This window comes from Hirundo rustica, chromosome 5 (genome assembly GCF_015227805.2).
Source record: "Hirundo rustica isolate bHirRus1 chromosome 5, bHirRus1.pri.v3, whole genome shotgun sequence".
Taxonomy (NCBI): Eukaryota; Metazoa; Chordata; class Aves; order Passeriformes; family Hirundinidae; genus Hirundo; species Hirundo rustica.
Genome location: NC_053454.1, coordinates 1295253 through 1319785, shown reverse-complemented (window position 1 = coordinate 1319785; position 24533 = coordinate 1295253). Strand labels below are relative to the sequence as shown.

General features: G+C 70.0%; 4 protein-coding genes across 4 annotated transcripts; 2 read left to right on the top strand and 2 right to left on the bottom strand.

Moving 5' to 3' along the window:
* Nucleotides 1-282: 282 nt before the first annotated feature.
* Nucleotides 283-2776, bottom strand: LOC120753025 (alpha-internexin-like). The gene is made up of 4 exons (XM_058420621.1): nt 2730-2776; nt 1466-1748; nt 762-886; nt 283-698 (listed from the first exon to the last, which is right to left on the bottom strand). The coding sequence occupies exons 1-4, from the start codon at nt 2774-2776 to the stop codon at nt 647-649; spliced, it is 507 nt and encodes a 168-aa protein (XP_058276604.1). The 3' UTR covers nt 283-646.
* TLX2 (T cell leukemia homeobox 2) lies at nt 1644-6392 on the bottom strand. The gene is made up of 3 exons (XM_040064891.2): nt 6011-6392; nt 3477-3714; nt 1644-3120 (listed from the first exon to the last, which is right to left on the bottom strand). The coding sequence occupies exons 1-3, from the start codon at nt 6390-6392 to the stop codon at nt 2904-2906; spliced, it is 837 nt and encodes a 278-aa protein (XP_039920825.1). The 3' UTR covers nt 1644-2903.
* Nucleotides 6393-6575: 183 nt separating this feature from the next.
* LOC120752682 (basic proline-rich protein-like) lies at nt 6576-8041 on the top strand. Its single transcript, XM_040064127.1, has 3 exons — nt 6576-6615; nt 6724-7169; nt 7787-8041. The coding sequence occupies exons 1-3, from the start codon at nt 6576-6578 to the stop codon at nt 8039-8041; spliced, it is 741 nt and encodes a 246-aa protein (XP_039920061.1).
* A 4874-nt stretch (nt 8042-12915) lies between these two features.
* Nucleotides 12916-15958, top strand: PCGF1 (polycomb group ring finger 1). Its single transcript, XM_040064860.1, has 9 exons — nt 12916-13239; nt 14040-14145; nt 14247-14399; nt 14554-14625; nt 14715-14823; nt 14941-14974; nt 15087-15173; nt 15246-15326; nt 15800-15958. The coding sequence occupies exons 1-9, from the start codon at nt 13144-13146 to the stop codon at nt 15845-15847; spliced, it is 786 nt and encodes a 261-aa protein (XP_039920794.1). The 5' UTR covers nt 12916-13143; the 3' UTR covers nt 15848-15958.
* The last annotated feature ends 8575 nt before the right edge of the window (nt 15959-24533 follow it).

The following is a 24533-nucleotide window of genomic DNA, read 5'->3' as shown; positions in this document are numbered from 1 at the left end:
AGGTGCTGAGCCCCCACAGCTCCTCGAGGGGCTCCTGGCTGGCACAAGACTCAGCCCTGGGGTCCATCTGCACGGCTGGGACTGTGCTGTCCCCAGATTAGGGACAGGCAGGATAGAGGGTCCCCCCAGCCCGGGGGTGAGGTGCTGCCCCACGCAGGAGGGAACCCGCACCCCTCCGTGAGCACATTTCCCACGGAGCTCCCCACGTCCCCGCCCCACCACAGACCCCTGGAACACAGCCGGGGGTGCTGCCCACGCCCCTCCAGACGGGCCGGCTCCGGGTGATGCCACGGGGCTTTATTGAGGTGTTTCCGCACGGGTCTGGGCCGGGACCCCCACCCCGGAGAGGCTGGTGAGTGCGTGTCCCCACGGGCGCTGCCCTCCCGGGGGTCCCGGGGCAAGCGGGCACGCAGAAGTCCGGGGGACTCGTGGAACCGGAGGGCAGAGGGTCCGGGGCTCCGTGAGTCCAGAGAGCTCTGGGGGGTCCCAGGGAACCGCGGCCCAGGGCGCGAGAATCGGGGGTCTGGGGTCTGGAGGAGGAACCGGGGTCCGGTGGTGGGGCTGAGGATCCGGTCCCGGGACCGGGGGTCCAGTGGTAACGGTAGGACCGGGGTCCGGTGGTGGGACCGGGGCTCCAGGGGTCCGGTCACGGCGGGGCCAGGCTGCTCAGGCGCAGCTCCTCGCTCTCCAGCATCTCCCTGGAAAAGAAGGGCCAGGCTAAGCCCCTCGCCCCCCGTGCCCCCCGCGCCCCCCTCGCGTACCGGTACGCGGCGATCTCCGCCTCCAGCGCCATCCGCAGCCGCAGCAGTGCCGGGTACTCCCGCAGGCACCGGGCCATCTCCGCCTCCGCCGCCCCGATCTCCCGCTCCAGCTCCGCCACCCGCTCCTGAGCGGGGCCGTCAGCAGCGCCCGGGGCCGCGGGGCGACCCCCGGGATCCCCGGCCGGACCCCCGCACACGGTGACCTCCGGCCCGATATCCTTCCCCGCAGGGACCCCCGCCAGGACCCGAACCCCACCCACACGGACTCCCGGCACCCCCGGCCCGACCCCCGATCCGCACGAACCCCTGGAACTCCGCACCGCCCCCCACCCCGCACGGATCGCCGCGCAGAGCCCCTCCCTACCCGGACCCCTAGGCCCCCACCCCGCACGGGATCCCCAAGCCCGCACCGACAGCCCCCCACAGGGACACCGGGCGGCCCGACCCACGCAAGCCGCACCTCCCAATCCCACCTGAACTCCCCCACCCCATCCCGCTGCCTCCCGGGGCCCCCCAGCCCCATCCAGACCCCTGACCCCCGCCCCTCCCCATCCCCATCCCCCGCTTCTCCCCATCCCTGCGGGCATCCAGCTCCAGCACCGCCCCCCGCCCCAAACATCCACCGCCCCCTCCTCACGTCCCAGCCCCCACCCCCGCTCCCTCCCAACCCCTCGGGCGCCCCCGGCCCCCCTCCCATCCCGCACCTGGTACTTGGCCAGCTCCCCGCTCCGCCGGTCCCGCAGCCCCTCCAGCTGCCGGTGTAACGCGCCCACCGCCCCCCGCAACGCCTCCACCTCGGCGGCTCGGGCTCGCAGCAGCCTCCGGTAACCGGCGGCCTCAGCACGGGCACGGAGCACCGCCTCGCCGCCGCCGCCCCACCGGCACCGGGGCCGGCCCTCGGCCGCGCTCATCCCGGTGGCGATGCGGTTCCACCCCTCCGCGTCACGGAACCGCAGCCAATCCCGCCGGTACCGGGTGTCCGGACTCCTCCCGGTAGGGAGGAGAGGGAGAGCCGGCAAGAAGCCTGTCCCCCAAAAGCGGGGTGAGGGGCTACAGCATCGTGGAGAGCGGCGGGGTGGGGGAGCAAGGTCGAGCTCAGGGTCAAGGTCACCCATGTCACACCCTCCTCCCACCGATGTCACCCCCCTTCATTCCCTCCATCATCACCAACCGAGGCTGGAGGGTCCCGGCGGGGGGAACCCCCACTCAGGGGGTCACTGGGGAGGGGGCGCAGAGATTTGCCAGAAGAAGGGGGATTCACCCCCTCTGCCCCGCACGGGTGTCCTGTGGGTCACAGCAAGGCTCGGTCTGTGGGAGGCGACGGCCATCCCGGGGAGGAGTCAGGGACTGGCGCAATCCATCGGTATGGGGGGCACCCCGAGTCCATGGCGGGGGGCTGCAAGGGCACATCCGGGCCCAGGGAGCTGACGGGCCGGGGGCCCAGACCATCAGTCTGTCCCACCACGGGGTGGGGCCGGGGCAGCCAAGTCCCTCATCCAGCCCGGAGGGCGCAGGTGGAAGCCGGAGGTGGCAAACTCCGACCGGGATAAGGCAAGTGGTGCGGGTGGTGCAGACCCCACTGTCAGGGTGGGGGGCTTCCAGCACCAGGAATGGGAATTCCAGGCTGTGGGGCCCCAGCGTGACCCACAGAGCTGCTGGTGGGGGAGCTGCAGAACCCTGCCAGGTGTGGAGGCTCATCCCTGGGCTCCCAGGGGTCTGGGCAGGGAGCTGCAGGCGTCCGTGGGGTGTGTGTAGAGGCTCAGCCCTTGGCTCCCACGGGTCTGAGCAGAGGGTTATGGACATCCGTGGGGTGCAGGGGCCCAGCCCTGGGCTCCTGGGGGTCAGGCAGGGGGCTGCAGAGGTCCATAGGGTGTAGGGGTCCATCTCTGGGCTCCTGGGGGTCCAGGCAGGGGGGCTGCCCACAGCAGCGGGTGTCCAGGTGGGGTTCAGTGAAGCTTTGAGTCCAACCGCAGGGGCACGGCCTCCCTCCCGGGTGGTCCTGGGGGGCTCTCCATGGCGGGGAGGGGGCTGCCAGCGGGGGGCTCCCAGCAAGCTGCAGCCCCTTCCCTGCCATGGTCCGGGCTTGGAGCCCACTGGGCTCCCACAGCCACCTCCTGGCACACGAGCAGCGCCCAGGGCCCCTCACACCACAGAGGCCACCCCCGAGACCGACGTCACCTTGTTGTCCTCGGCCCAGGGCTGCAGGTTCTGCAGGGCGTAGAGCGAGGAGTTGTGCATGCAGAGCGGGTCCTGCGGCAGCGGCTGCGCCAGGCTCTTCTGGAAAGCCTCCTGCTGCAGGTGCAGCATCAGCCGGTTGGCCTGCTGCCGCTCCGCCTCGCGCTCCTCCGCCGTCTGACGCCTGCAGACACCCACCGTCGGCACGGGACGCCCGCAGCCGGCACCGCCACGTGCCAGAGGGCCACTGCCCCACTTCGGTGTCCCTCGTCTTACTGTGACACATCCCACAACCCAGCAGTGCAGAGGGGAGGCACTGCACGGTGATGGGCAGCCCATCCCACCCCATCCATCCCAGTCCCATCCTCTCCCGAAACGTGGGGCTCGCTGCTGGAGGGATGTGGGGGTTGGGGCTGCCAGAGGGATATTGGGGTGGCTGCCAGAGGGATATTGGAGTGGCTGCCAGAGGGATGCAGGGGTCGGGTTGCCAGAGGGATGGGAGCATCACAGAGTTCATGGCTGCTACCCCAAGGCTGTTACCTCCACTTGGTGCGGCGGTTCTGGAACCAGGTCTTGACCTGGGCGTCCGTCATCTTGAGGGCCTTGGCCAGGGTGGCGCGCTCGGCCGAGGCCAGGTACTTCTGTCGGTGGAAGCGCTTCTCCAGCTCGCAGATCTGCACCCGGGAGAAGGACGTCCGCGGCTTCTTGCGCTTGGGCGGCGTCCGGTTCTGGTACGGGTGCCCGATGCGCCGCGTCACCGCGAAGGGCGACAGCGCGGCTGTGGGGACAGCGGGGTGAGGGGGATTGAGGGGTGACCTCGGCAAAGAGCAGCCCTGCAGGACCCTGGGGGGATGCCGGGGGGGGACTCGGGGCCACAGAGATGGGGAGCTCCAGGGGAGCCACCGGTGCTGCCTGGGGGCACCCAGAGTTGTCCCCGCATGCTCCTCCACCTTGGGGACACGGGGGGAGCTCAAGACGTGATGAGGGAGGACCCATCCCCTTTCCTACCCCGGGGCACAACCGCTCTCCCAGCCCAGCGGTCGGCACTGGAATGCCGGGGCGGATGGGCCGGCCCGGTCACAGGGCTGAGGCAGAACCATCGGGTGCGGCCGCACAGAGGCACCCTCCCCTCACACCGAGCCCTGCCGCAGCCCCCGAGGAGCCTCCGCGGCACTGCAGGGAATGCACAGCCCCGCCAGCGAGGGGATGGGACCACAGAAGCCGTCGGGAGGCAGACAGTGTCTCTCCATGTGCCAGCAGTGCCTGGGCTGGCCACTGCCAGGGGCCAGGGAAGGGGATGTCCCTGCCCAGCCGAGCTGTGAGCCAACCCCGGTGAGGCCAACGTGCCACATCCCAGCCCCCGAAGCTGCCGGAGCTGCAAGGAGCATGGGAGCAGCGAAGCAGCACGGAGCAAAGTGAAGGCTTGGCAGGCTCAGCTCCCAACGCCTGTGCCTCTCCTGCTCCGGCAGCAGCCTCGGCCAAGCCATGACCCCAATGGCACCACGTCCCCATGGCGCCATGGCACCACGGCCGTCACCAGGGCCAGCACCGCGAGGGCAGGGCTGCACGTGGCCGGGACCACGGGCGGCCATCGGGCCCCAAAGCCCCCCATGGCACAGGGACGTTGGGCCACAGCCCACAGCACCCCAGGGACCCCCCGGCGCCCACAGACCCTCCCTCCCACCCACGCCCAGGAGGCCGCCTGGCCGCCGGCAGGGGCGGACACAGTTGACGCAGGTGGAGCCGCGCAGTCGGGGGGGACGGAGGCCCCCCGTGCCCCCTCCCCGTTCGGGGCGGCCCCTCGCCGGGACCAGATGCCTCCTGCCCGCAGCCCACCCCAAGGCCAGCGGTGCTGAGCGATGGCTGCGGCTGGGAGACCCCGCGCGGGGAGGGGCTGCCCCCATCCACCCAACGCTGGCGCCAGGCAGGAGACGAGGACGTCACCCGCCACCCCTGCGCGGGGACGGCGCTTCGTCACCGCCGCGATGGCGGGGTGGGCCGGGAGGTGAACACGGCTCTGCCGGCGCCTGGGAGGGACACCCAGAGTCCCCAGCCCCCCGCCCTGCACCTCCCCGTCGCCCACACGGCCGGCGCTCGGCGCCCAGCCGCGCACGGCCTCCAGCCTTGTCCCCGCGTGCGGCCACACACTGTGGACGTGGCAGTGCCGCCATCTTGGGTGGGAGCAGAGCTGAGCCAGGCCGGGAGTCACCAGCGGCCACACGCGGTCCCAGAGCCTGGGACCCCAAGCTCAGCACCCCTCCTGTTCCTCGGGAGCAGCAACCAGCACCGCCACCCCGGCACCGCTGCTCAGCCCCCACACCGGCAGCGCCTCAACCCCTCGCTGCCTCGCCAACACTGGCATGGCCGCAGGCCCGCCCTGGCCTCTCCCACAGCACCGGCACTCAGTGTTTCACACCGATCCCTGCACGTTCAGGTCTGGGATCCCAGACACCCCATGGTCACCCCTCCACCACTACGCCCATCCTCCGGGGGTTCACGAGGCCGGGGTGCCTGCTCTGTGCATGGACGGGCTTTGTCCTGCAGTCCCATGGTGGGTCCCCCACCCTGCATCGTGTCCCCACAGAGTCCCCACACCACATCTCACACCCAAGGGAGCCCTCACTCCGCGCCACACGGAGCACCCACCCCACACGCCGGCTCCCCACAGCCTCCAGCAGCTCCCTGTTACGGTGGGACAGGGTCGCCCCTCGGCACCTCCAAACCGGGGAAGGGACCCGACACGGACCGGAGATGGAGACCGGAGCCCGCTGGAACCCCTCGGGCTCCACCCGGAGCCGCCGGACCCTGCCCGGTGCCGCGGCAGAGCCGCCCACGGCCGCGTCTACCCCGAGCAGCTCCCGCGGGCCCCGACGGCGGCGGGCGAGGACCGGGCGCTGTGGGAACGCGTGGAGTGCACGGTCCCCGCCATCCCCATCCGATCCCCGTGTCCGCCCCGCGCCGCGCCCGCCGCACCGCACTGCCCCGACGGAACCCCGGGAGCTGCCGGTGCCGCGCGAACCCCCGGAGCCGTCAATCGCCGCCGACAGCCCCCAGCAGCCGTCCCGCCCGCTCACCTGAGAGCCGGTCTTTGGCGATGCGGCGCGTGGTCTCCATCCAGGGAAAGGTGAGCCCGGGCAGCGCGGGCCCCGGTGGCGGCGCGGCGGGCGCGGCGGGCGGCGGCGCGGGCGCGGGCCGGTGCGCCGGGACGCGGATGACTCCGGCGGGCGGCGCGGCGGGCGCGGGGGTCACGTTCACGCTCACGTTCATGCTCATGTTGAGGTTGTAGGAGCCGAGCGGACCGGTGGGGCCGTAGCCGCTGCCGTAGAGCCCGTAGTCGGGCTCCGCCGCCGCCCGGTGCGGCCCCGTGGGCTCGGGGCCGCCCAGGATCTGGTCGATGCCGAAGCTGATGGGCTCGTGGGGCGCGGGGGGCCCCGGGCCGCCGCCCTCCCGCTCCATCCCGACCGCGCTCAAAGCCGGCGGGGCGCGGGCATGGCCGGGGGGCGGCGGGGGGCGGCGGCGGCGACCGGCGCGGAGCGCCCGGTGCGGGGCAGGACGCAGTGCAAGGTGCAGGTGGGGGCCCGGAGCGAGGTGCGGGGCAGATGCCGGGTGCGGGTGCGGGCCCGGGGCAGGGTACGGGGCATGGCTCGCAGCCGCTGGCGGCCCCGGGGCGGGAGCGCGGGTGGGCTGCGGGCCCTGGCGGGACGCGCTTTTCTGCCCCGCTCCATCCGGACCGGCCGAACTCCCACCGCCTGCGCCCTGATTGGCGGCCGCGCCCCGTGATTGACAGCCCGGGGCCACGCCCCCGCCCCGGGACACCCCCACCCCACACACCCCCCCCGCTCCCGCCGCTCCGGGCCCCCGCCCCGGCTCCGGGACGAGCGGACGGACCCGTCGGGTCCCGAGCGCCCGCGCCCCGCACGGCCCCCGGACGCCCCCGGGCACCGACGTGCTCCGTACCCGTTCGCCCAGCCGGGGCCTCTGCCGGACTCCCCACCCTGTCCAGCGGAGCCGCTGTCGCCCCGGGCAGCAGCGCGGCGCCTTTTCCCGTCCCCGCTCCGCCCGCAGCCCCGTCGGCGCTTCCAGCCGCCCTTCCCGGGGCGCCCGAAGCGGCCCCTGCCCCAGCGCCGTTACCGCGGGGCGCACGGAGCGGCTCCGGAGGTGCGCAGGATTCGCACCGAGCCCGGTTCCATGCGGGAGGGAATGGATGTGGCGGCCCCGGAGCCGACGCGCCCGGTGCGAGGACCCAGGGGTTGTTCCGCCCCGCCGTTCCCAGAACACGGACACATCCCGGGGCGTCGATCCCAATCTCCTCGAGCCGCCGCTGCCGGTAGCTGGGACCTCAGTTCCCAAGAAATCGCCTTTCCCGGGACACCGACCCCACGCCGAACTTCACTTCCCGGGCCACGAATCCCCTTTCTCCGGGACCTGCCGTTCCCGGTGTCACGGACCCCATTTTCCACGGACCAGACTGTTCAGGGGGATGGAGTCCGACACCCCTGGCCCCGCCATTCCCGGAGATAGATCCCGGTTCCCGACCCCGCCGTTCCCTGGGATGTACCCCTGCTCCCCGCCCCGCTTTTCCCGGTCACAGAGCTCAGCCCGGCCCCGTCGGCGGGCGGTAACGGCAGCGGGGAGCGGCACGGGATGGGCCGGGTCTTCCGACGACTATCGCGACAGAGACGCGGCGGCCCCGCGGGTGGGTTCCCGGCGGTTCCCGGGCGGGTCACGGCCCCGGGACAGGGGCTGGAGGGGCGGAGGCGGCCTCCCGGGCACCCTGGCGCCACCGGTCTGGGGCAAATGACATTACCGGGGCCTGCGCCTGTAAATCACGGCGGCACCGGGGGCTGCAGCTGCCGCACCGGGAGCGCGGCACGCCCCGGGGCACCGAGGGCACTGCACACCCAGGGGCATCGCAGACACCGGGGGAGCACCGGGCGGTCCCAGGCTCGCCGCGTTGTGCGGTCCCTGCCGCCGCCGCTCTGCCGAGGTCGCGGAGACCGGGGCTGCACGGGAACACTCCTGTGCCACCCTCGGCCATGCCGGCGTCCCACCGCGGCACCGGGAAGGACCGAGCTGCCCCTCTCCACACCAAGGGCACCGACTGAGCCTCGTGTGCCCAAAAGGCGAGGGGGACAGACACCGGGAGCCTGCCCTGCAGACACCACGGCTTTCTGGCGTTTCCCGCTCGCAGCCCGACAGGTGCCGGGTCAAATCCCAGTGTTCCCGCTGTGGCTTTTCCACCTGGAAAGAGCCACGGGCTCCGTGTCTGCTGCGGCGAAGGGACGCGCTGTGACCCCCGTGGGGTGCAGCCATGGCGGCGGCAGTGGCAGTGACAGCGGTGACAGTGGTGGCAGTGGCGGTGACGGTGGCAGCGGGAGGAAATGGCCGGTGCCGGAGGAGGAGGCGGCAGCAGGTTAATTGAACCCGGAGCAGGAGGCAGATGTTGCCGTGCCCAGGGGCTGGAATCTGCCGGGCTGGGAGATGGATTGGGGGGCTGTGACGGGGCCGGGGGCAATGCGGGCTCACTCGGCGCCTGCTTGCTCCAGGGCCCGCCCCATGCCCACGGGGGTCTGCAGGTGGCACCCCCGGCCGGAGCAGCCCCCCTGCCCGGCCCCCTCCAGCACCACGACCAGGGCTGCCCTGGGAGGGCGGAGGGAGGAATTGAGGGTACTCGAGGAGTCCTGAGCCCCTTCCCACCCTGGCTGTGGGTGTAGGGTGTCTCCCTCCCACGGACCCCGCTGGCTGACGGCCCCTCACTGTCACCACCTTGTGCCGCTAGCTCTTTCTAGTGACCCTTGGGCCACCTGGAAGGAGGCCGTGTCCCTGTGCCTGCCGCAGGGTTCCCTGAGCCACCGTGGGGACCGGACAGGCTCCTTGCGCCCTAGACCCCCCCCCCCGTGTGCCAATACAGACCCTTCCTCGTTTCTCGGCCAGCAGGGACCTCCGTGTCCTCGGTGTGTGCCCCCTCCCACCCAAAGGGGCTGGGCCTGGTGCTTCTCGTGGGTGGCGGCGGTGACAGCTGGAGGGGATGCGGCAGGAAAAAAAAGGGCATCTGCCCAGTTCCGGGAGGGATTCAGCCTTCAGCCAGCGCAGCACCAGGCCCTGCCACCGCCAGAGCTGCACCTTCATCTCCCCCTCCACGCCGCTCTGCCCCTGCGAACAGGGGGTCTGTGGGGCCCGGCCGCTGCCCGCCCCACCACGGGGGTGCCGCCCGAAGCTGCCGGGGCTCCTCTCCCCGTTCCCCACCGTGATCCTGAGGCTGCCGGTGCCACGTCCCCGGTGCCGGCCGTGCCAGCGCCTCCGTCCCCCACGGGAACGCCGCGGGCTCGGGAGCTGCTGCCGGGGCGGGGGTCGCTGGGACGGGTCCCTGCCTGTCCCCGGTGCCGCCGGCGGCCTCCCCGGTGCCCCGGCCATCACGGCGATGGAGCGGTGGGGACCTGGCAGGGCCCCACGTTCCCACCGGCCAGAGGCTGCCGAGCGCCCGCTCCCGCCCGCTCCCCCCCGTAATCTCATTACCGCTGGACGTCCCCTTCTTCCTCCCGCTTCCCCCCAAACCCGCTGGCAAACTGGAGGGACAGTCAGCTCCTCTCTGGCTGCTGGGTTAATTCTGGGCTAATTAGATGAACCAGCCCAGATTGGATTACTTTAGCCTGCATTTGGTCCTCCAGTCCTTGGCTTGCGGCTCCCGGGGGAGCTGCTGGCGCCTCCTGCCTCAATCAGACACTTCTTAACCGCATGAAACACTCCCGGTGCCCCCCGCCGCCCGCCCGCCGCGGGCGCCGGCACCCGGACGGGGTGCGCGGGGTGAGGCGGCAGCAGCCGGTGGGCGCGGTGCCCACCCCGACCCGGCTGACACGGCGGGAGGGCTGCGATGAGGATGGATGGGGCCGGGACGGGGACGCGATGGAGTCGGCGTGGGGCCGCTGTGGGGTTGGCACGGGGTCACTGCGGCCGCGGATGGCCCCCGCCGGCTGCCGGGGGACCCGACGGCCGAGTCGCCCGCTCGGACGTCACGGTGGCCCTCGGCGTCTGCGCGGTGTCCTCGGGGAGGAGCCGAGTGCCACATGGGTGCGGGGGCGGCTGCACGGTGACGCCAACACCCACCCGGGTGCTGGGTGGTGTCGGGGGGGTGCTGCTCCCCCCGGGAGCACCTCCAGGCTGCAGCCACTGGGGCGGGGCGCAGTGGGTATTGGGGTTGCGGATTGGGGGTGTAACACGGACCACCCCCCTCAAAACGCCGACCCGGCTCCGGCTCCGTGCTCTGGGAGCAGAGTCTGAAGGGTTGGGGAGCACAGAGTGGGCTGGCGGGGGGATGCGGAGGTGATGGATGCCAGCGGAGCGGGAGCTGAGCCCCCAGGCTTTCGGTGGGGTGAGGGCAGTGGGGAGGGGGACGGAGCAGGGGACAGGAGGGGTGCTGCGGGAGGGGGGGCGGCGCACACAGCCCCCACCCCTTGGGCTCCAGCCCCACTGGTCAGTGAGTGGGATCAGCGCCCAGGAGCCACGGGACACAGGTTTGGGCACACAGGTACCCTCTCCCAGTCCGGGTGCCCTCGGGGTGCCCGCGTACCCCACCCCGGCCACCCCAGCCGGGGGCTGTTTGGGGGGGCTGCCGGTGCCGGTGCTGCCCGTCCTGGTGGGCTGGTGTCCGTCGGGGGACCACAGCGTGCCGGTGGCTGGTGGCCGCTGACAGCCACGTCGCTCAGGGCCTCGTTATCGAAGGTTAATTGGATTCTGCAGATGTACTCGGTGCATTAGGCAGGAGCTCAGTCCATGAGCACACAGCTCCCGCTGCCCTGTAGGCACCCCTGCCCACCTCGGAGGGATTAATGGGGGACCCCTGCCCACCCTGCCAGGGATCCCTGTCTGCCCTGGGGGTCCCCTGCCTTCCTTGGGGGATCCCTATTCACCTGATGGGGGTGAGTGGGGGGGAGCTAACGCGGCTGCCCCGCACCACTGCGGTCATGAGTGTGTCCAGCCCCAGCCCCGCTCCCACTGCGGTCAGGAGTGTGTCCAGCCCCAGCCCCGCACCACTGCGGTCAGGAGGTTGTCCAGCCTCAGCCCAGCCTCTCTCAGCCCCAACGAGGGCTCCAGCCGGGAAAGCGCCCGGCAGCACTTCCCAGAAGGAGCCGCCCCGGCCCTGCCGCGGAAATGGAGCTGAATATCTGAGCAGAGCTGAGCTAAAAGCCTCGGCCCCGCAGCCCCGCGCAGCCCCGGCGGCTCCCGCCATCAATTATTAACGGCGAGATGGATCCGCGGCCTCGCGCGTGCTCCGGGAGCACCGGCTGCCGTCACCCCAGCCCCGGGACGGGCTCTCTGCTCTCGGTCCCGCGGGGCCCTCGCCCGGCCGGGACTCGCGGTGCCGGTGCCGGTTCTCCTCACGGCGGCGGCGGAATGCGATGCCGCCCCGCCGCGGGGCCGCGCTGGCCCCGCCGTGACCCCTCACCCCTCCCCGGATGGCTCCTGGCAGGTACAGATGGGACCGGACCCTCCCCAGCCGGGGGTCACCGGCCCCCGCCGCGCTCTCGCCTCCCCGGAGGCGCGGGCAGGGCGTGGGCGGGCGGCGGGGCGGGGGCTGGTCCGGAGCCTCTGCCCACCGGCGCTCTGGCACCGGGAGGGGTTCGTGCTGCTCCCGGTGGGGTCCCGGGGGTCCCACACACCGTGCGCGACCCGGGGCGAGGGGCTGGTACCGGGGTCACCGGGGCTCGGCCGGTGCCGCACGGGGCCAGGCTTTAACGCTCCGGTCGGGCAGGAGGAACAGAGCGAATGGACTGAGCACACTGAAGGATCTGAGGGGTGGAGGAAGTGCTGTGACCCGTATCCGGGACCGGAACCAGGATCGGGAACGAGACCAAGATCGTGACAATGACCGGGACGCATCCAGGAGCCCCCAAAGCCGCACGGTCCCTGGCCGTGGCAGCCCGTGCGGAGCCGGTGCCGGAACAGGGCTGGCAGCGCGGCCGTGTGCCAGGGGCTCCATGCTGGGGCGGAGGGTGCCAGCCCCTGCTCGAGGGTCCCGCCGTGCTCCTCTGCCCGCTCCCACTCCCTGGCGTGTACCCGCCTTCCCCACCGTGGGGTCTGCGATCCGGGGGAGCTGCACAGTCCGTGAGGAGCCGTGGGGATCTCGGCTCGGCTCCGCATTAGCGCGGCCGCTTCTTCCCCTGAGCCAAAGCTTCATTAGCGTGGCTCCGGCTGCGCCGGGTGCGGCCGCGGGCTGCTCCGCTGGCACCCCAAACTGCCAGCACCTCGGCAGCCCCAAGTGTCGGCACCCCAGCACCCGAGACCCCGAACTGCCGGCACTTCAACCCTGCCGGCACACCAGCACCGCGACACCCCAAATGTAAGCGCGCTGGGAGCCCAGCAACACCCCGGCACCCCAACCCTGCCTGAAGCCCGGTACCCCCAACTTCGAACTTCCTAGCTCCCCGAAGTGCTCCGGTACACGCCGAACTGCCAGGGCAACCCCCCGCCCCGACCCTGCCAGCACCCCGGAACCCCAACCCTGCCTGTGCCACTGCATCCCTCCGCCCAGCCCTGCACTCGCTACCGAAGTTCGCTCTGTATGAACTGCGTCCCCCGAGTCGAGACACCCCCGTGCCCACTCCCGAATCCTCTCAGACCCCCTGAGCTCCCCCAGACCTCCCGCAACCCACGGGCCCCCCCTAACACACCCCCCCGAGTCCTCCGCATGTACCCCCGCGCCACATCCAGACTCCTCGGCCCAATGTTGCCCCCTTGCAGCCTCCAGACCCCCTCAGACCCCCTCAGACCCGTGACACCCCGGTACCCCCGGTCTCCCACCCCGCGCCCCTCGCCCCTCCCGTTCCCCCGCGTTGCTTTGCTGCCCTCTAGCGGCGTTCCGCAGCACCACGCGCACGCCCAGCCCTCTCTGATTGGAGGCCGCTGCTGTCCGTCAAGACCCCGCCCTCTCGCTATTGGCCAGTGCAGGGACCACCCTCCCTTAAACACGGCGGGTCCGCCGGCGGCCGCTCCCGGCGGGTCCCGCGGTCACAGACGAGGTCGGGGGGTCTCGGGATCCTGGGCTTCTCCCCGTGGATCGTGAGGGGAAGGGTCAGCACAGGGCCGAGCTTGCGCTGCCCGCTGCGACTCGAGACGCGTGGGGCACGCTAGGAGTTGTAGTCCCGCCGCTCGCCGCGGCCCCGCCCCGAACCCGGAAGTGCGCGAGGCCACAGGCGGAGGCGGCTCTAAGATGGCGTCGCCTCCTCAGGGGGGCCCGATGGCCATCGCCATGCGGCTGCGGAACCAGCTCCAGGCCGTCTACAAGATGGACCCGCTGCGGAACGAGGCGAGCCGCCGTACCGGGAGGGCGGGAGGCACCGGGACGAAGCGGTGGCGGCGACACCGGGGGCCAGCGCGGGCGGGCACGGGAGGTGCCGCGGTGGCGCCGCTGGGGGGCGCTGTGAGACCGATGGGCGGTGCGGGAAGGCGGGGCCAGGAGAAGGGGGCGTGGCCAAGGGTCGAGGCAGGTTCTGGGTTGGGAGTGTCCCCAAATCGCCAAAAATCCCATTTAATGACATAATAGGGCAAAACAGGGTATCCAGCTCCCTCCAAAGCCCGTTTTCTGGCGTAATAATGGAATACAGAGTGATCAGTCCTGTTTTCTGGTATGTTGAGGCAAGACAAGGGGTGCAGCACCCCAAAATCTCGTGTTTTGCTTTAATAATGGAAGACACGAGGCACAGCTCCCCCAAATCCTGTATTCTGGCATAATAAGGGAAAACAGGAGGCGTGGGGCCCCCAGAATCCCATTTTCTGGTATAATAAAAAGACAGTGAAGCCGGCCTCTCACAATCCCATTTTCTGGTGTAATAATGGAAGACAGGGGGCAATCCTTACAAAATCCCATTTTCTGACATATTTCATCAAGACAGAGGTGGTCAGCCCCTCTGAATTTGTTTTCTGGCATATTCAAGCAAAACAAGAGGCATGACCCCCCCCAAAATCCCATTTTCTAGCATGTTAAGGGAATGGCAGGAGGAGCTCCTTGGGTTACGAGGTTCCAGTTGAAAGATGCGAGGGGTCTCGGGGGGTGACAGGTGAGGGTGGTCTCGGGATGCTCCAGGTGACGGTGAGGTGTCCCCACAGGAGGAAGTGAAGGTGAAGATGAAGGAGCTGAACGAGCACATCGTGTGTTTCCTGTGCGCCGGCTACTTCATCGACGCCACCACCATCACCGAGTGCCTGCACACCTGTGAGTGTCCCCACCTGTGTGTTGGGGGGGGGGATTTGGGGAGGGCTGTGAGTCCCGTGGGGACACAGTCCCAGCCCTCCCACGCCCGTCCCTGTCCCCAGTCTGCAAGAGCTGCATCGTGAAGTACCTGCAGACCAGCAAGTACTGCCCCATGTGCAACACCAAGATCCACGAGACGCAGCCGCTGCTCAACCTCAAACTGGACCGGGTCATGCAGGACATCGTCTACAAGCTGGTGCCCGGCCTGCAGCACAGTACGGGGGGCACGGGGAGTTGGATGGGGACAGGGACAGGGTCTGCGGCGGGAGCTTGGTGCTGTGAGAGCAGTGGGGAGAGGGAGGACGGCCGGGGACCGCCCTCAGGGGCAGACGGGCCCGGGTGTGTCCCTGAGCCACCTCTCCCTCGCAGGTGAGGAGAAGCGGATCCGGGAGTTCTACCAGTCCCGCGGCCTGGACCGGGTGACGCAGCCCAGCGGTGATGGTGGGACGGGGGGGCACGGGCAGCAGCCAGCTGCGGTGCTGGGGGGTGTCGGGGGCGCAGGGGGCTGACAGTGCCACCTGTGTCCCCAGACACGGTGGGGGGTGACCCCATGGGGCTCCCCTACAGCACCTTCGACCACTCGCGCGCGCACTATTTCCGCTACGACGAGCACGTCTCGCTCTGCCTGGAGAAGCTGAGGTGAGTCTGGAGGGGGCTGCAGCCCCTCAGTGGGGTGGGGAGGGGACACAGGGGACGCTGGGCATGGCCCCCGCTCCCGTGACCCTGGACACGTGTCCCTTTCTCTTCTCGCCGCAGTTCCAGCAAGGACAAGAGCAAGGCCGTGCTACAGGTGAGTGGGGATCCCTGCAGTCCCCAGCTCTCACCCTGGCCCTGGCAGGGGTTGGGGGGGGTCCCTGGAGGCCCTCACACCTCCCCAACCCACTCTGCCCTTCTGTCAACAGCAGAAATACGTGAGATGCTCGGTGAGGGCGCAGATCCGGCACCTGCGGAGGGTCCTGTGCCACCGGCTGGGGCTGTCCCTGCAGCACGTGAGTGGGGGTCCAGGGGGTTCCCAGCCCCCGGGGGTGTCCTGGCCCCCCTGATGCAGCCTCCCCGTGCAGGTGCAGATCCTGTTTGACAACGAGCCCCTCCCTGACCACATGACAATGAAGCAGCTCTGGCTCTCACGCTGGTTCGGCAAGGTGTGCATCTGTCATAAGGGGTGACAGCCTCTGATTTTGGGGTGCACCTGGCTGGAGTGTTGGTGGGGTGATTTGGGGCAGTGTGGGGTTGGGGGATTGAGGATCTTTGATGTCAGGCAGCAGTGGTGATGTGGTGACCCCTGTATGGGTCAGGCAATGGGGGGGTCCCCAAAAGGTTTGGCCAAATTCAGGGTGCAGCTCCAAGGGAGTCCCTGGGCTGGGATTGGGGGTCTCTGTCCCAAGGGGATCTTGGGCTAGGGTTTGGGGTCATGTCCTGGGGTTGGGGGTCTCTGGGCTGGGGTTTGGGGTCATGGCCTGGGTTAGGGGTGTCCCTGTGCGGGGGGATTCCCTGGACTGGGGGTTGGAGTCCCTGCCTTGGAGGTGGTGCCTGGGCTGTGATCTGGGGTCTCTGCCCCAAAGCAGGGGGTCCTTGGCTGGAATCCCCCCAGCCCTGACCCCCCCTCGCCCCACAGCCCGCACCCCTCCTGCTGCACTACAGCATCAAGGACAAGAGGAGGTAGGGGTGGGGGCGGGCGCTGCCCCCCCAGTGCAGCCCTGCTCCCGCCCCCCACACCCCCCATAACTTATACCCCAGTTCGAATTTATTTTTGGAATAAAATTGTGGAAAAGCCCCCACGAGTCCCTGCTCTGTCTGGGGGACCTGGGGGGGGGCTGCATGTGGGGTGTCAGTGACCCCCGGATGGGCTGCACCCGTGGGGGGCTGAGTCATGGGGTGCTGGGGGCGCGCTGTGGGGCTGTGCAGCCCCCTCTGTCCCATTCCCCGCCGTGCCGGGGGGGTCACGCAGCCCCTCGCTCCCGCACAGCCGTGCGGGCGCTCCCCGCATCGATCCCGTCACGGCTGCCTGGTGCTTGTCCGGGCCCCGCCCCGCATAATGAGCCTTAATAAAGTCATCGGCCCTTTGATTGCCGGGGGAAAGGGGGGAACCTCGCAGCCCCCCCGCCGCTCGCGGCCCTAATTAGCCCGGGACAATATTCCGCCATCTGGATCCCCGCGCGGCAGCCACGGGCACAGCTGCGGGCGGGGGGGTCCCGGGGACGGGGGTGTCCCTTGGGTGGGGCTGGGACCCGCGGCTGCGGGAGGAACAGGTGCCGGTGATCCCGGGGATCCCGGGAACGCGGCTCCGGAGGGGCCCTGGCTGCGGCACGGGGCTCAAAGCCCCCCGCTCCGGTGGTGCCTGTGCCACTCGGGGGTCACCCCTCCATCCTCGCCCCCCGAACCGGGTGGCCCATCCCGGGGTGGGGACGGTCCGGGACGCGCCGGTTTTGGGTGGATGTAGCACCGGGCGCCCCGTAGCCCATCCTTCATTCCCCGGGCCCGCGCTGAGCTCTGCGCTCCGTTCCCCCGTGCGGGAACCCCCGCGCCGCCGCCGCCGCTGCCGGGGGATCCGGTTACGGCCCGGCCCGGCCCAGCTGTCGGCAATCGCTCACCGGGCGGGGGGCGGCCGGAGCCGCCTGCCCAGAGCCCCCGCAAGGACCGAGGGAAACGCGGGGGCTGCAGGGACATCCGAGCGTGGGGGTCCCGACTGGGGCTGGATGGGTGGGATGGCGGAATGAGGGTTCCGAATGAGGCTGGAGCGATGGGGTGCAGGATTGGAGTCCCAACCGGAGAGGGAGGGGCGCAGTTGTGGAATTGGGGTCCCAAACAGGATTGGGAGGGGGGTCTCAGTAGGGTTGGAGGGTTTGGGGTACGAGGTGGGAGTCCCGAGCAAGGACAGAGGGTTTGGGGCATGAGATGGGTGTCCCAAAAAAGGCTGGAGGTGTGGGGGAGCAGGATGGGCGATCTAAACAGGGTCACAAGGATTGGGGCACAAGACTGGGGTCCCAGCGGAGGCTGGAAGGGTGAGGGGGTCCCAAATGGGGTCAGAAGGATGGATGGGGGTCCTAAATGAGGATGCAGGGCTGGAGGTGTGGGACAGGGATCCCAGCTGGCACCGGAGGGCTGTAGGTGCAGTACGGGAGTGCCAGGCAGGGCTGGAGGAGTGGAGGTGCTGGATGGGGACCCCCCAACAGGCCTGGAGGGCTGGGGGTGCAGGACGGGGGTCCAAACGGGGGCTGCCTGTGCGGGAGTGGGTGTGTAGGTGGGTAGATGGATGGGCGGAAGGACAGACGGACGGACGGATGCCGGGGATGGTGAGGCGAGTGCTGGCCCTGTGTCTGTCAGCAGCGGCTCTGGCAGCCGGTTACAGACGGCAGAGCAGGAAGCCCCCCGGAGCCCCCCACGCCCCCCAGCCCTGCACCCCCTCCCTTATCAGCGCCGGCCGCGGAGGAGCCTAATTCAAACCAACTGCGGGGCTGACGTTGGTAAATGAGCCCCCCGCCCACGGCCTGGCCCCGGAGAGGGGGGAGAGGAGGGTTGGGGGATCCAGCGGGGCAGGGGCAGGTACTGGGGGGATGTTCCTGTACCCCCGAGGCGCGGTCAAGCTGAAGGCACTTTGATGTCCCCCCGGCCCGTCATGCTCCGAGGGGGTTAATGGCCCCCGGCTCCAGCCCGGCAGAGAGGGAAACCTGAGCCCCCATGGCCCTGTCCTGGACCTGGGGGGCTGTCGGGGGTCCCCAGCTCTGTCCGAAAGGGTCTGAGCGTGGCATGGACCCACATGACCAAGGGGACGGGACCCTTAAGAGCTCCTTGGCTGTGTGGGACCCCCAAGGGTCTCACTGGCGATGGTGGCACCCCCAGCCTGGGGGTGTCCCAGGGCTGGGATGCGGGGTGAGACGTGAAGGGACCCACCCATGGTGTCACAGGGATGTGCCGGGGGGGCTGCAGGTGCAGTACTGGGGGGGTGGTGGTCTGTGGGAGAGCCCCCCGCCCTCCACAGCCCTGCAGCTCCTGTGCCGGGTGGGGGACAACGGGGGCCCAACGCAGCCCGGGGAGGGGGGAACAACATCAGCCCTCCCTCCTGTGCCAGTGTCCCTGAGTGCTGCCCCCTCCTCCACACCCCTCACCCCTGTTCCTCACTGGGAGTCCAGCCCCAGCTCCCTCCAAAACCCCCCATAACCCACCAGCCCCATGGACTCTCACTCTGGGGGTCCCGCTCGCCCCCAGCCGCTGCCCTGACCTGGGGGTGGGCACAGACTGAGCCCCCCGGCTGTGCAGACCCCCCCCCGGCCGCCCCGTCCCCGCCGTGCTCCGGCGGCACCGGCTCCACGGAGCCGTGACAGAGACAGATGAGCCCCGGGTACCTTCAACACCCCGCTGCCGGGTGAGGGGCGGTGTCCGGCGTCCTGGAACGCGGTGGGCACTGGGATGGGCTGGATGGGGACACGCGTGACACAGGATTGCCCCCCTGCACCCTGACCCTGCCTCCACACGGCACCCACTGGGCCCATGGCGACACGCAGCCATCCCATATCCCACCCCATATCCCATATCCCATCCCATGCCCAGCGGCACGGCCACGCGGCTGTCACGACGGGAATGAGCTGTCACGACGGGAACGAGCCGTAACTTCCCTGTAACGAAGCGCCGGGACGAGGCTGATGAGAAAACCCAAACGCAATTTAATTCCTGTCACCGCCCGAGCGGCTCTAAATGACGCCAGGGGGGTTCTGACGGGCCCACGCCGAGCCCGCCTCAGCCCTCCCCACCTCCGCTGTCCCCCCCTCCGCGCTTCCTGCCCGCTTCCTGAGGATGTGGGCACCGGCGCTGGCACCGGGATGCCCGCCGGCGTGGGAAGGGGGGCGAAGGGGGGAGCACCTTCCTGCGGACAGAGGGGTCATGGCAGGGCCTGGGAAAGCGCCGCCCCCGGGACCCCAACACCGGCTGGGGATGGCTCGGAGCGGCCGCGCTGGCCGTGGGAGCACTTGTGGCACCCGGCCGTGCCACCCGGCCGTGCCACCGGCGTTCCCGGAGCGCCCCGGACGCCCAGTCCCAGCTGCTGGGTGGTGACACGGCGAATGTCCCCGGGGAAAGGGGCACCGAGCACCGCCAGCCCCTCTTGGCCCGGGCGCGGCGGGTGGCGGGGCCGTGGGAGCGGGGTAGAGGCACCCTTCGAGTGTCCCGGTTTATTTTGGCCGCCGGAGTTTCCTCCGAGTCTTTGTCTGGTGGCTGCAGCTCGCCCCGCGCCCCCACCCACCTTCCTGCGTGTCCGCACGGGCAGGGGGGATGAGCCGCGGGACCACCGCCCCCCGGCACGGCCCCCGGGATCGGCGGGATGGGAATGCGGGGGTGGGAGTGCCGGGGTGGGAGTGCCGGAGTGGGAATGGGAGGGTGGGAGTGCGAGGATGTGGGATGGGAATGCGAGGATGCGGGATGGGGATGCGAGGATGCGGGATGGGGATGCGTTCTGCCACGTGCAGGGATGGGACATGGACATGGGATGAGACATGGGATGGGGACATAGGATATGGGATATGGGATATGGGATATGGGATGTGGGATATGAGATATGGGATGTAGGATATGGGGTATGGGATGTGGGATGTGGGATATGGGATATGGGATGTGGAATATGGGATATGGGATACAGGATATGGGATATGGGATATGGGATATGGGATATGGGATATGGGATATGGGATATGGGATACAGGATACGGGATACGGGATATGGGATATGGGATATGGGATATGGGATATGGGATATGGGATATGGGATATGGGATACCGGATGTGGCATGGGATGGGGTATGGGATGTGACACAGGACGAGACATAGAATGTGACATGGGATGGGATATGGGATGGAATATGGGATAAGATATGGGATGGGATATGGGATGTGACACAGGATGGGATATGGGATGGGACATGGCACGTGGCATGGAGTGCCCAGGGGATGCACACATGGGGTAGAGGTGGGCACAAAGGGCAGGTGTGGGTGCTTTTGAAGGGTGCCAGCCTGATCCCCAGGGCCAGACCGGTGCAGGTGCTGCAGTTTGGGTGCTGCTGCCCTGACAAGGATGCTGGTGCCATGGTGTGGGTGTCACGGCAGGGGTGCCATGGTGCCAGTGCCACCCTGTGGGTCCTGGGGCGTGGCTCCCTGTGCTGTGGGTCCTGAAGCCATGACGTGTGTCCCAATGCCATGTGGGTCCCTGTGCCGTGACGTGGATCCCAGGGCCACGATGTGGGTCCTGGTGCCACGGTGTGGGTGCCAGTGCCACCACAGGGCTCCCAGTACCCCTTGTGTCCCAGTGCGGTGGCGCTCGCCATCCCACCATTGTTCCACCCTTTGAAGTCGGTGTTTCCTGGCTGGTTTTGTCCCGGCCCATCCGTGCCGGCGCTTCCCAGCCACAAATCACCCGGCACGGGGGTTCGACATCCGCCTGCCCACGGCCACAGCCTGACAAGGGGCTCCTGTCGAGCCCACCTTCCCTTGGGACATGCCAGAGCTGGGCAAGGATGTGCCGGAGCTCCATGGTACCGTCAGGATGGACATGGTACCTTCCCCATGGACCCGCCATCCCCACTGACTCCCAACAGTAACCCTGGGGTTAGGATTCGGGGTAAATCACAGCAAGACTGGAAGTGCCCACCACGGCCCAGCCGCTGTGCCAGGGGTTAGGACGGTCTCACCCCTCCTGTCTGGCTGCCCCCAGCGCCCCGAGGCTTCCGTCCGGGCCCAGCGCTGACGGCACGGCCGTTCCCTCCGCTATTCCCAGCATTTCCTGGGGTTTATTGTCTTTCCCTCCCTGTCCCACCTTCCTCGCAGGAAGCCCTTCGTCCCACGGGGCCGGCGGCTCCGTTACCAGCAGGACGGCGCTCCCGGCCCCCTCTCCTCGGGCAGGGATACAGCGGCGCTCCGGGAGCTGCTCAAGCCCCCAAATCCTGCTCAGACCCCGAACTGGTGGTCCCGCCTGTACCACGCAGGTCTGAGCCCCCCCTCACAGCCGTGCTGGTGGCGATGCTGGGGTCCCACGGTGGAGAAGAGGCTGCGGGCTGTCCCCAGAGCCCCTCTCCAAGCTGGAGGTGGTTGTTCCGCCACGGCGGCCGCCCAGCAGCGCCTGGATCCCTTAAACAATTGGGTGGGTTGTGGCAAGGCCGTCTGCCGGATCCCGGCAGGGAGGGGTCGTGCCGCCACCGTCCCGCAGCTCTGACAGCGACACCAGGCTCCCACCGCGGGACGAGGGCTGGAGAGAACTGCGGGAGCCCAGCACGACAAGGGGGTGCTCCCGGAGGGGCGAAGTGGGGTCCGCTCCCTCCCCATCCCCATCCCCATTGCGTCCCCATCTCTACCTCATCCCATCGTCATCCTCATCCCCATCCATTCCCCCTCGCTCTTACTACACCGCCCGGACCCCTACACCCCCCGGGGCCTCGGGCGGCAAATTCCAAAGGGCACCCGGGAAGATTAATGGCGGGGCCGGGGCCGGGGCCGGGGCTGGGCCGGCCGGTAACCGGATCGCCCCGCGGGAGCAGGAATGCGCCGCTGACCCCGCCGTGCCCGCCTCGCCGCGAGGGTCCCGCCACGCGGGGTCACCACGGGCTCGGTCCTCAGGGGCACCGGGCAGCCCCTGCCCCAGCCGGCGACATCCCTCGGTCCCCAAACGCGACGGGGCTCTGTCCCCGTGTCCCCGACCCCAGAGGCGAGTCCTCGGGACCCAGTGACAGGCAGCGGCCTGGAGGTCTCTGTGATGGGGGCGACGCTTCCCGTCCCGGGATGGGCGCCACGTGCCACCTCCCTGCCACATCCAGAGGATGCCACGTGCCATCTCCCTGCCACATGTAGAGGATGCCATGTGCCACCTCCCTGCCACATCCAGAGCATGCCAGGTGCCATCTCCCTGCCACACGTAGAGGATGCCATGTGCCACCTCCCTGCCACATCCAGAGCATGCCAGGTGCCATCTCCCTGCCACATCCCGTGGATGCCATGTGCCACCTCCCTGCCACATCCCGTGGATGCCAGGTGCCGTCTCCCCACAGCAAGATGGGCACCGGGGGCTCCATCTCCCTCTTCTTGCCCCAGCCTCGGGGGAGCAGATCCCCCTCTGCAGCCCCCCGGGGATGGAGACACCCCGTGCTGTCGTTCCCTGCCGTGGAGGATGTGGCGTGGAGGCCGCGGGGACTGCGGGGGCCGTGGGGGCCGCAGGCGGCCGGCGCGGAGCAGCTGTCGGGTTTAGAGTTACGGTGGCGCCTGGGGGCGGGGAGCCAAGCCCGGAGAGGGACGGGGTCCCCATGGAGGTGTCCCCGCTCGGGGTCCCCCCTTTGTCCCACCCCGAAGCTCCCGCGGGGCGCGGAGGGCCGGACCCCGCCGGGCGGGGAGGATGCAGGACAGACCGGGGCTAAGAATAGCGCCGGGGTGGGAGAAGGAGGAAGGATGGGGCTTCCTCTGCGACGCCTCTTCTTCCTCCTACCCGGCTCTGCCAGGCAGCACGTGTGACACTGGGGGACACTCCGAGTGCCACCTGCCCCCCCACCCGGCGCTGTCCCGCAGCCCCGTTCCCAGCCCGGCTGCACCGGGCGGTGTCCCTTGGAGCAACCAGCGTGCCCGCTGCCCGTACCAGTGCCACCCCCACCACTCCCTGTCGCCGTCACCCCCCTCTGCTGTCAGCCCCCATCACCACCGTCACCCCCTCCTCCGCCGCCGCCTCCGCCGCGTTTCGTTGCACTTCGCTTTTTAATTAACCTCGGGGCGCTGCCTCGCCGGGGTTAATGGCAGCGGTGACCCGCGCGGCCATCGATCCCCCGAGCCCTGCGCCGTGCTCGCAGCGGCGGACGGGCCCCCTCGGGCTCCTGCGGGATGACAGCGGCGTGCGTGTCCCCCCCCGCTCCCTCCAATCCTACGCATGGCAGAGTCCCGCAGCACCCCCGGGGTGCCCCCACTCCGCTGCCACCACCGTGGCGGTGCGGGGCTGAGGGCGCGCATTGCTCGAGGTGTCCCCCCAGACAGGTCGAGGGGTGTTCCCCAGAGCGGTTCTGCTGCCGCGTCGCCCCCTCCCTCATTGGGGACCCCCTCCCGGCCTTTCAGTGGTTCCGTGGCCGTGCCAAAGGCGGGGTCTCACCGCCCCTCCCGCAGCCGCCCCAGCCCCCTCCCCGCTCAGGTGCCCCTGTCACCCCTCCGCGCTTTAATCCGGGGGTCGTTCATCTTGGGCGGGGGCCGGGCTGTCAACGCCCAGACGGGCCATTTCCGAGCCGAGTCCCCCGCGCTCGGCCCTAATTGAATCCTCATGGCCCCGCCGCCGCCTCGGCCCCGCCGCGGCACCCGCCACCGTCCCGCTGCCCGCAGCAGGTCTCCCGGGGGTCCCGGTGCCACGGGGAGGGTGGGGGTGCCCCAGGCCAGGCACATGCCGGAGCCACTCGGAGCCCCCCCAACCCTTTCCCCCGGCATAGACTCCACGTCTCTGCCCCACGGCGGGATGGGGATCCCACACCCCAACAGCCCGGCCTGCCCCCGGGCCCCTCCACAGCCGCAGGTCAACTCTGGACGGACCCCGACCCCCCGGGGGTCCCAGCGGGTCCCTCTGCTGCGGCGGGGGACCGGGAGTCTCCCCCATCCCGGCCGTGCCGTGCGGGGGTCAGGGGGCGTGGGCGGCCCAGAGCCCGGCGGGGGGGCAGCGGCGTTTGCTGCAGCCGGAGCCTTTGAAATGCAACCCCCCCCCTCCGCCCACGGCCCATTTGGCTGGAGTTTGGCCCAGGCACAAATGGAGGCCCCGGAGCGAGCAGGGGATTCCGGGGGGTGGGGGTGCGGCAGCTGAGGCCGGGGCTGGCGGGACCCGCTGACCCCCGGGCCGGTCCCCGGCACTCACGGCTGCACACGCGTGTGGGCGGCTCCGGATGTGAGCTGGTGCGTCCGTGAGCACTCGAGGCGCACCTGGACACACCTGCACACGGCTCTGCGCGCAGCCGTGCCCGCGCACTCCTCCTGCGAGGAGCCTGCTGCGGTGATGATGCCCGCGGGTGTCAGAGGGGCTTGCAGGGCCCCGTGTGTCCCTGCTCCTGCGCTGTCCCCATGTCCCCATCCCCATCCCGTTCCCCCACGCTCCCCCCGTGCCGTGGTTTTACTCAGCACCCCCCCGGCTCGTGTTAATGAATCGATGATTTGCCAACAGCCCCAGGGAGGGATCCCCGTCTCCCCCGACTCCCGACACATCCATCCCCGTTCACCGGAGCCAGGTGTAATCCCATTATTCCCGGCTCCCAGCCCACCGCAGGGTCAGGATTTATTGCCGGTAATTGCTGGGGTCCCGTCCCCCGGCGCGGGGGAGCTCCCGGCGCCCCCCCGGCGCTGCCGCCGCTCCTTACACTTTA